The sequence below is a fragment of the Phyllobates terribilis genome, unplaced genomic scaffold (genome assembly GCF_046119375.1).
Source record: "Phyllobates terribilis strain yellow unplaced genomic scaffold, ASM4611937v1 Scaffold_85__1_contigs__length_6476398, whole genome shotgun sequence".
NCBI lineage: Eukaryota > Metazoa > Chordata > Amphibia > Anura > Dendrobatidae > Phyllobates > Phyllobates terribilis.
Window position 1 is genome coordinate 809,516 of NW_027362845.1, and position 10,828 is coordinate 820,343.

The 10,828-nt window shown below is 41.1% G+C and overlaps 1 protein-coding gene across 1 annotated transcript; it reads right to left on the reverse strand.

Moving 5' to 3' along the window:
• Window positions 1-1,979: 1,979 nt before the first annotated feature.
• On the reverse strand, window positions 1,980-10,535 carry LOC141197658 (uncharacterized). Its single transcript, XM_073662741.1, has 5 exons — window positions 10,456-10,535; window positions 10,249-10,372; window positions 10,072-10,169; window positions 9,783-9,873; window positions 1,980-3,193 (listed from the first exon to the last, which is right to left on the reverse strand). Exons 1-5 carry the CDS (start codon window positions 10,477-10,479, stop codon window positions 2,346-2,348), a joined length of 1,185 nt encoding a protein of 394 aa, XP_073518842.1. The 5' UTR covers window positions 10,480-10,535; the 3' UTR covers window positions 1,980-2,345.
• Window positions 10,536-10,828: the final 293 nt, after the last annotated feature.

The following is a 10,828-nucleotide window of genomic DNA, read 5'->3' on the forward strand; positions in this document are numbered from 1 at the left end:
AGGGGAAAAAAGTCCAGCCCTTATCCGACGCGTTTCCGATGTCACGGCCTCCTTCGTCAGGGATTTCACCCATGACTTTCATCCCTGTATCCACCTAGTGCAACAGCTGCATGTACTTAAAAGCCCGAGTCTCTGAGAGTCTCTGCAGCCCTCTATCTCTGGCGTTAATACGCCGTTTGAACCCATTTTCTGCAGCACTCACGGCTTGTTCTACCGACTCCGGCACGTGTCTATCACCTCTAATTGCAGTTGTGACTTCTTCAAAGGACCCCTGGAAGCAGCACGCGTATATCTTCATTTGGACTACCATTTTCTCTTAGACAGGTAGGAATCACTCTTTTGGTATTTTGAGTGGTTTGCAGCGCATCTCTTTTCTTTTTAGCATGCACAAAGTTATCTTCACATGAGTATGATCAAGTCACTTACCAAGGGACCCGACACGTGTTTCACCACAGACGAAGCTGTGGTGAAACACGTGTCGGGTCCTTAGGTGGGTGAGCTGATCATTCTCATGTGAAGACAACTGTTTGTGTGCATGCTATATGAAATCCCTTATATTACTTAGCAATTGAAAGACACTTAGTAGGAACATTCAATATCCCATCTTCCTTTTATTCATACAACATCTTGAACCTCAACAAACAAAATCTGTATATCACCGAAGGTAGATGCAGCATTAGAAGTATGGGGTGTACTGACTAACAAAATAAGTTCTATGCTAACTGCGCTGTATAAAAGCACCTATAGAAACTTTAGAGCAATGCAATCCAGATCTTGAACTTAAAAATTGGTAACTTTTGGGTATTACATCAATTGGAGATTTGTATAAAAAGGAGGAATCAACCTCCTTCTCTTCATGTACAATTAAATATAATCTACCATATAAAGACTTCTATACAGTGGCATGCAAAAGTTTGTGCACCCCTGGTCAAAATGACTATTATTCTAATCTCTTAAAGGGCTAAAGTTAAAGATGACACATTTCCTTTGTGTTTTAGGCAAAAATATATATACTGTATATAGTCCATTTTTTTTTCAATTTAGCAATTACAAAAATGAAAATGGGTTGATGCAAAAGTTTGGGCACCCTTGAAAATTTGTGTACTCAGATAACTTTGACCAAGGTTTCAGACCTTAATTAGACTGTCAGGGTTATAGCTTGTTCCCTATCGCCATTAGGAAAGGCCAGGAGACGCAAATTTCGCAGCTTTATAAAAACCCAGCCTTTTCTAACCTTATGCTAAAAAACAGCAGCCATGGGAACTTCTAAGCACCTGCCTAGTACACCAAAAATGAAAATGGTGGAGGCGCACAAAGCAGGAAACTTTAAGAAGATAGCATAGTGTTTTCAAGTTGCCCTTTCCTCAGTTAAGAAATGACAGTTAACAGGAACAGTGGAGGTCAAGATAAAGTCTGGAAGACCAAGCAACATTACAGTAAGAACTACTAGTAGTATTGCTAGAGAGGCAAATCAGAACCCCTGCTTGACTGCAAAAGACCTTCAGAAAGATTTAGCAGGGTCAGGAGTTGTGGTTCATTGTTCTACTGTTCAGAGACGCATGCACAAATATCACCTTCATGGAACATTTATCAGAAGATAACCTGTCCTGCATCCTCACCATAAAATTCAGCATCAGAAGTATGCAAAAGAACATATAAAACAAGCCTGATGCATTTTGGAAACAATTCCTGTGGAACGATAAGGTTAAAATAGAACTCAAAATCTACAATAGACTACTCCTCAAAAGGCGCAAGATAAAGGTTTCACAACTGCCCTCAGTCCCCTGATATGAACACCATTGAACATATGTGGCTAGACCTCACAATCGCAGTGCATGCAAGACGACCCAGGAATCTCACAGAACTGGAAGAATTTTCCAAGGAAAAATGGATGAAAATCCCTCAACCAAGAATTGAAAGACTCTTGGCTGGCTACTAGGTAGTAACCATGCACAGTGCCCAAACTTTTGCATGGGCCCAGTTTACTTTTTGTAATTTTTAAAAAGTAAAAGATGACATCACTGTACCCAACTTCGGGCAAATCAAACATTAAGAGGGAATCGGAGAGCAGTCAAACCCCTGGCTTCCTGTTGATGTTCAATACATCCAAGGTGGGGACAGTGAAGCTGGCGCTGACTGGGTGCGCGGCTCGTGTGATGTAACAACCTCACGAACCCCGGGAACACGAGTACAGACACCGCTGCAACGGCGCTCGCAAGGAAGGTGAGTATGAATGTTTTTATGTTAACGAGGTCAAACATGAGGAATGACAAGAGGTTGTCCTAGTAGTGGGCAACCCCTTTAAGAAGATACATTTTTATGCTAACACATATCCAACATTCTGATCATGAAAAAGCCTTCTCCCCTGTGTGACTTCTCCAATGTTTATTAAGAGTTGATTTCTGTGTAAACCATTTCCCACATTGAGAACATGAAAAAGGCTTCTCCCCTGTGTGAATTCTCTGGTGTTTAACAAAATCTGAGTTATTGTTAAAACATTTCCCACATTTTGAACATGAAAAAGGCTTCTCTCCGGGGTGGGTTCTCTGGTGCTTAATAAAATTTGATTTATGGTTAAAACATTTTCCACATTCTGAACATGAAAAAGGCTTCTCCCCTGTGTGGGTTCTCTGGTGGCAATTAAGATTCGATTTATGGTTAAAACATTTCCCACATTCTGAACATGAAAAAGGCTTCTCCCCTGTGTGAGTTCTCTGGTGGCAATTAAGATTAGATTTTTGGTTAAAACATTTCCCACATTCTGAACATGAAAATGGCTTCTCCCCTGTGTGACTTCTCTGGTGTCTTACAAGATCTGATTTCTGGTTATAACATTTCTCACACTTGGAACAAAAAAATCTATTCTCTGCTGTGTGAAATTGTTCAAGTTTAAGAAAGGACGTTTCGAAGGGAAAACTATTTCCATATTCTGAACTTGAAAATGACTTATTTGCTTTACGATTAGTTTGTTTTTTAATGCTTATTTTGTGACTTTGATTTTCCTTAGTAGTTGGTAATGAATCAGAAGACAGGACCTGTTTCATAGGATCAGATGACAGATCTTTGCTGTGAAGGGATGATGGTATATCTGGAGTAATGGCATTCACTTCATTTTTATATTGTGGGATCTTAAGATCATCTGATTTAAAAATTGAAGATGTCGGCTGTCCCTCTGATCTCCTGGTGCAGTCATCTGCCAAGAATAAAAACAATTATTATTTTAGAATAAAATATCTTTGAATTTTATATATTTGAAACCCTTTACCCCCGAGGGTGGTTTGCACATTAATGACCAGGCCAATTTTTACTATTCTGACTACTGTCACTTTATGAGGTAATTACTCTGGAACGCTTCAACGGATCTCCCTGATTCTGAGAATGTTTTTTCGTGACATATTGTACTTCATGATAGTGGTAAAATTTCTTCGATATCACTTGCGTTTATTTGTGAAATAAACGGAAATTTGGCAAAAATTTTGAAAATTATGCAATTTTAAACATTTGAATTTTTATGCCCTTAAATCAGAGAGATACAGTACAGACCAAAAGTTTGGACACACCTTCTCATTTAAAGATTTTTCTGTATTTTCATGACTATGAAAATTGTACATTCACACTGAAGGCATCAAAACTATGAATTAACACATGTGGAATTATATACTTAACAAAAAAGTGTGAAACAACTGAAAATATGTCTTATATTATAAGTTCTTCAAAGTAGCCACCTTTTGCTTTGATGACTACTTTGCACACTCTTGGCATTCTCTTGATGAGCTTCAAGAGGTAGTCACCGGAAATGGTCTTCCAACAATCTTGAAGGAGTTCCCAGAGATGCTTAGCACTAGTTGGCCATTTTGCCTTCACTCTGCGGTCCAGCTCACCCCAAACCATCTCGATTGGGTTCAGGTCTGGTGACTGTGGAGGCCAGGTCTTCTGGCGTAGCACCCCATCACTCTCCTTCTTGGTCAAATAGCCCTTACACAGCCTGGAGGTGTGTTTGGGGTCATTGTCCTGTTGAAAAATAAATGATGGTCCAACTAAACGCAAACCGGATGGAATAGCACGCTGCTGCAAGATGCTGAGGTAGCCATGCTGGTTCAGTATGCCTTCAATTTTAAATAAATCCCCAACAGTGTCACCAGCAAAGCACCCCCACACCATCACACCTCCTCCTCCATACTTCACGGTGAGAACCAGGCATGTAGAGTCCATCCGTTAACCTTTTCTGCGTCGCACAAAGACACGGTGGTTGGAACCAAGATCTCAAATTTGGACTCATCAGACCAAAGCCCAGATTTCCACTGGTCTAATGTCCATTCCTTGTGTTCTTTAGCCCAAACAAGTCTCTTCTGCTTGTTGACTGTCCTTAGCTGTGGTTTCCTAGCAGCTATTTTACCATGAAGGCCTGCTGCACAAAGTCTCCTCTTAACAGTTGTTGAAGAGATGTGTCTGCTGCTAGAACTCTGTGTGGCATTGACCTGTCTCTGAGCTGCTGTTAACCTGCGATTTCTGAGGCTGGTGACTCGGATAAACTTATCCTCAGAAGCAGAGGTGACTCTTGGTCTTCCTTTCCTGGGGTGGTCCTCATGTGAGCCAGTTTCTTTGTAGCGCTTGATGGTTTTTGCAACTGCACTTGGGGACACTTTCAAAGTTTTCCCAATTTTTCGCACTGACTGACCTTCATTTCTTAAAGTAATGATGGCCACTCGTTTTTCTTTACTTAGCTGCTTTTTTCTTTAAATAATACAAATTCTAACAGTCTATTCAATAGGAATATCAGCTGTGTATCCACCAGACTTCTGCACAACACAACTGATGGTCCCCACCCCATTTATAAGGCAAGAAATCCCACTTATTAAACCTGACAGGGCACACCTGCGAAGTGAAAACTATTTCCGGTGACTACCTCTTGAAGCTCATCAAGAGAATGCCAAGAGTGTGCAAAGCAGTCAAAGCAAAAGGTGGCTACTTTGAAGAACCTAGAGTATAAGACATATTTTCAGTTGTTTCACACTTTTTTGTTAAGTATATAATTCCACATGTGTTAATTCATAGTTTTGATGCCTTCAGTGTGAATGTACAATTTTCATAGTCATGAAAAGACAGAAAAATCTTTAAATGAGAAGGTGTGTCCAAACTTTTGGTCTGTACTGTATGTCACACAAAATAGTTAATAAATAACATTTCCAACATGTCTACTTTATATCAGCACAATTTTGGAACCAAAATTTTTTTTCATTAGGGAGCTATAAGGGTTACAAGTTGACCAGCGATTTCTCATTTTTACAACAAAATTTACAAAACCATTTTTTTTAGGGACCACTTCACATTTGAAGTCACTTTGATGGGTCGTTATGACAGAAAATACCCAAAAGTGACACCATTCTAAAAATTGCACCCCTCAAGGTGCTCAAAACCACATTCAAGAACTTTATTAACCCTTCAGGTGCTTCACAGGAATTTTTGGAATGCGGAAGAAAAAAATTAACATTTAACTTTTTTCACAAAAATGTTACTTTAGACCCAATTTTTTTATTTTTGCAGGGCTAACAGGAAAAAGTGGACCCCAAAATTTGTTGTGCAATTTCCCCTGAGCATGCAGATACCCCATACATGGGGAAAAACCACTGTTTGGGCACACGGCAGAGCTCGGAAGAGAAGGAGCGCCATTTGACTTTTTGAATGTAAAATTTGCTTGAATAATTAGCGGACGCCATGTTGCGTTTGGAAAGCCCCTGATGTGCCTAAACAGTGGAAACCCCCCACAAGTGACACCATTTTGGAAACTAGACCCCTCAGGGAACTTATCTAGATGTGTGGTGAGCACCTTGAACCCCCAGGTGCTTCACAGAAATTTAGAACATTGAGACGTAAAAATAAAATTTTCAAATTTTTCCCACAAAAATGTTTTTCAGTCCCCAATTTTGCATTTTCATAAGGCTAACAGGAGAAATTGCACCATGCAGTTTGTTGTGCTATTTCTCCTGAGTAAGCAGATACCCCATATGTGGGGGATAACCACTTTTTGGGCACACGGCAGGGTTCGGAAGGGAAGGAGCGCCATTTGACTTTTTGTTTGTAAAATTTGCTTGAAAAATTAGCGGATGCCATGTTGCGTTTGGAGAGCCCCTGATGTGCCTAAACAGTGGAACCCCCCCCCCACAAGTGACCCCATTTTGGAAACTACCACCCTCAAGGATTTTATCAAGGGGTATAGTGAACATTTTGAATCCAGAGGTATGACACAGAATTTGATAACATTTGGTCATCATATTGAATAAGTTGTCATTAGTCTTGAGGGCGAGTACTTGCTACTTGAGTTTGCATCAGGTACACGGGTATGCACCATGTATCATGGTTATTAGACACCCCCAAAAAAAACATGCGGGGATCGCTTGTGCATGGCAGGCAATCTCCGCGAGGTTTTTTTTGGCCATGAAGCATATGGGGAAGAGACTCGAGCATGTCACTTGAGCACCTGCGATAGTCCGTGCATACCCGAGCACCCGATGCAAACTCAAGTAGCGAGCACTTGCGCTCAATACTAGTCGCCATATCATCATCTTTTTTTTTTTTACTTTTGAAAAAAATCCCAACCCCATCACAACCCTAACCCTAGCCCAACCCTAAGCCAAGAGTTTATTTTTTACGCCGTTCCTCGTGCAGTATAAGTGATTAGACGACTTTATTCTACGGGTCGGTGCGATTGCAGCGATACTAGAATCATATCGAGTTGCATTTTTTTGCAAAACCTAGTTTTTGCATCACCATACTTTGAGAGCTATAATTTTTCTATATTTTGGCCTACAGAGTCATATGAGGGCTTGTTTTTTGCGGGATGAGTTGAAATTTTTATTGGTGACATTTTCAGGCACGTGACATTTTTTGATCGCTTTCTATTCCAATTTTTGGGAGGCAGAATAAACAAAAACCAGCAATTCCAGAATTGTTTATTTTTTTATTCAGTTCCGCGTGTGGTAAAATTGATAAGTCAGCTTTATTCTTCGGGTCAGTACGTTTACAGCGGTACCACATTTATATCGTATTTCTATGTTTTGGCGCTTTTACACAATAAAAGCTATTTTATAGAAAAAAATATTTTTTTGCATCGCTTTATTCTGAGAGCTATAACTTTTTTATTTTTCGGCTGATGGAGCTGTATGGTGGCTTGTTTTTTGCAGGACAAGATGACGTTTTCAGCAGTAACATTTTTATTTATATTCGTGTTTTTGATCGCGTGTTATTTCATTTTTTGTTTGACAGTATGATGATAAAGCATTGTTTTTTGCTTCGTTTTTTTTTTACCATGTTCACTGAAGGGGCTAGCGAGTGGGACAGTTTTATAGGTCAGGTCGTTCTGGACGCAGCGATACCAAATATGCGTACTTCTATTGTTTTTTTTTCATAATATATATTGATGGGTACATTATTTTTATTTTTGGTGGATTATTTTTTTTATTTTTTTTAAATATTTTTACAATTTTTCTAAATTTTTTTTAACACTTTGTGGACTTTTATTCTATGTCCCACTCTGGGACTTTCACTTTTTTTATTCTGATCGCCTGTATAGCACAGGAATGCAGCACCATCCCTGTGCTATGCAGGCTGTCAGTGCTGCACAGGGAGAACATTCTTTGGTGATGCACTGCGCATGCCCAAAGAATCTTCCTGCTGTCTGGTGACCCGGATGTTGTCATGACGACATCGAGTCGTCATGGCAACATCCAGGAAGCCGCGGCAGACAGCGCTGGAGGGCGGAAGAGGAGGTGAGTATCGCGATCACCTCCCCTTGCCACTGCAATGTTGCGATCGACTTCGATCGCAGCATTGAGGGGGTTAATGTGCCGGGAGCGGTTCAGGACCGCTCCCTGCACATAGTACCGGGTGTCAGCTGTGACTATCAGCTGATACCCGGCGGCGATCGCCTCCCACCGCTTGTGTACCTAATAGTACGTCATTGGTCAAATCGGCCCAGGTCACCATGACGTACTATTAGGTCATACGTCAGAAAGGGGTTAACATTTCTACTTAAGCTATCCGTAAAAACGGCAAGTTATGCAAAAATATGGAATTATTCACTAAGACACTGACAGATCACAGTCTAATAGAAAACCTCATAGGATGAACCAGTAGACCGTGGTGTTCAACTATTTGTTCATTCTGCCTCCAAAATATGGAATAAAAAGCCACCAATATTACGTAGGCAAAAATAATACCAATAAAAACTTCTACTCATCTCATAAAAAACAAGTCTCCACTCAGGTCCATCATCTGACAGTGGAAAAACAGAGGTTTCCACATCATTAGTGGCTCAAAGGCTCTTGAGAATCAACATGGCTTCCATAAACCAATCCAGCAATATCAGCCCTCCCAAAGTCAAATCTCCCCCCTCGCTTCCGAGCCTTGCAGTGCGCCCAAACCACATTTAGCATCCATGTACAGTATATGATATTACTATAGTGAGAAGAACCCACTTACTTTACGGTGTGTGTCTCCTGGAGCACAATCTGGGCACTATGTGTTTGGTAATAACATGGCAAATGTACAAGATTCATTCTCCAACATCCACTGAGTGCTAATTTCCGGAAAGTGTATGTGGAGTCAAAATAGTCACTACTCCTATAGATTATTTCACTGAGGGTTATAATTTCCAAAATGGAGTCACTTTATGGGGCTTTCTACTGTTCTGGTTTTCTGCCATTTTGTCATATTAGAGATTCTGCAAATGGTGTGTCCCATCTTCTCTGGGATCTGTTCCCGTGAAGTCTGCTTCTGTCACCAGACGCCTTATTCATTCTGCAGGCGTCGCTGGTAATGGAGAAGTCAGAACCAAAAGTTCTGGGTGACGCAGGATCTATCCAGCCACTAAGATTAGGACGTAAGAAAACACTAAGAACATGGAGTAGATAGCGCCAAGCCTGTTCGTGGTGGCCGTCTTTTGAGCTGCCAGGTGACCATGAACAGTGACCCCAATACATTGTGTCTGCAAACTATTCCAGCAAGATCTGCATACAAATAGCTAAATGTCGCTTCTTCCCTTCTTAACCTGCCATGTGCCCAGACAGTAGTGTACAACCGTATATAGGGTATTGTCGGATTCAAGAGAAGTTGGAAAATAATCTGTAAGGTCCATTTGTTTCCTATTATCCTTTGTGAAGAATTCCAAAGTTATCACCACATAAAGTGACACACGTCAGATTCGAAAAATGAGCCCTGATTAGGAACACAAAACTGGCTGCAGGAAGGGGTTCAATCAGAGTACTTTGGGCACAAAATACTGTAGTCAAAAACTGTGAAGAAAAAGGTTAGTTTGGTCATAAAGACTGGACCTGGTCTTGTAGGGACCATATGAGCACATTCCGCAGCACAGAAGGGGGAGAAGGTAGATTCATCCAATAAGATATCAGGGATCTAGGAAGGAACACCATCATTACCCTCCACTTTCTCTTACAGGCCCATCATAATATTTTTCTTCAACTGATTTTCTAACTTGTCAGCACATTCTACGTACACTGTCATTTGGCTTTGTAGTTTACAGATCTGGGCAGGTAACGGTCAGCATCATCTAGTCCCAGGGGGTAAGTGGATCTTCTTCTATAGAAAAGGGCTTTCAATGCCCAAAGTCATTTGAACAGTTTTGGATGGAGGAGAATGTTGTGGTCTAGAGGCAAAATGGTGATTACACGATTGTGATACGTCCGGACTACATCACCAATAAAGCAGCGACAGCCGGTGACTGAGAAGAATCTGTGACTTCTCTGCATTTAGTGGTTACTACTCACCTGGGTGGTCATATGTAGGAATCTCCTCTTTACACCGCTCATCACCCCTCACATATGTCTCTGTAGTATTAATATGGGTCAGATCTTCACCCTGAAACAAATATTGTAAAAGTCACAGACAGATGGAGAAGTCACATCTATGATCAGCTCTAATCCTGCCATCTCCACCGTTCTCATTACACAAGTATAAAACATATAATACTGGTGGATAAAACAAGACTGAGCACAAGACCTTCACAGCCGTCTACACATCATAGGGGAGATCTCATGACACCTTCTCTCCATCTACCTGATGATCCTGAGGAACATTGGGATCTTCTTGTTTACAGTCCTGTGGAAGAAGATGACGGGGACATCTCTCTGGTGTCGTCCTCTTACTGGATAGATCTGGAGGAAACACATACAGAGACTGAATTCATTCTTGACATACAGATAATTATAGGCCGTTTGTATTTAGTCCTATTACCTGGTGATGTGAGGGGCTGGGGAACCTCCATCATGACGTCCTTGTACAGATCTTTGTGTCCTTCTAAATACTCCCACTCCTCCATGGAGAAATAGACAGCGACATCCTGACATTTTATAGGAACCTGACACATACAAGGATACTGTTATCTCCCCGATCCCTCCATAGTGTTACTGTATAATATCCCAGCATTCCCAGCAGTGTCACCTCTCCAGTCAGCAGCTCAATCATCTTGTAGGTGAGATCTAGGATCTTCTGGTCATTGATGTCCTCATGTATCAGGGGTTGAGATGGAGGCCATGTGATTGGGTTCAGGGGTCTTTCCCATCCCTCAGACACATGGACCTGACAGCGCTCACTAGAGGTCTTCTTCACTACTGTGTAATCCTGGTTATGGAGAGACACATTAATAAATCTCACTACAGACATTTCCAGAGTCCTCACCTCTCCAGTTCTGTCCATCTGTTATTCCCATAGATAAGAATGATGTAATGTGACGTCATCAGAATCTCTCACCTCTCCAGTAATACGGAAGAGGATCTCTAGGGTGAGGTGTAATATCCTCTCCGCCATCTTGTCT

Excerpts from the sequence above, each read along its gene's own strand:
- LOC141197658 (XM_073662741.1), bottom strand. The coding sequence starts at position 10,479 with ATGATTGAGCTGCTGACTGGAGAG. Across the intron at positions 10,170-10,248 it reads CCAGCCCCTCACATCACCAG|ATCTATCCAGTAAGAGGACG; the intron begins GTAATAGGACTA and ends TGTTTCCTCCAG. Across the intron at positions 3,194-9,782 it reads TCCTACATATGACCACCCAG|ATGACTGCACCAGGAGATCA; the intron begins GTGAGTAGTAAC and ends TATTCTTGGCAG.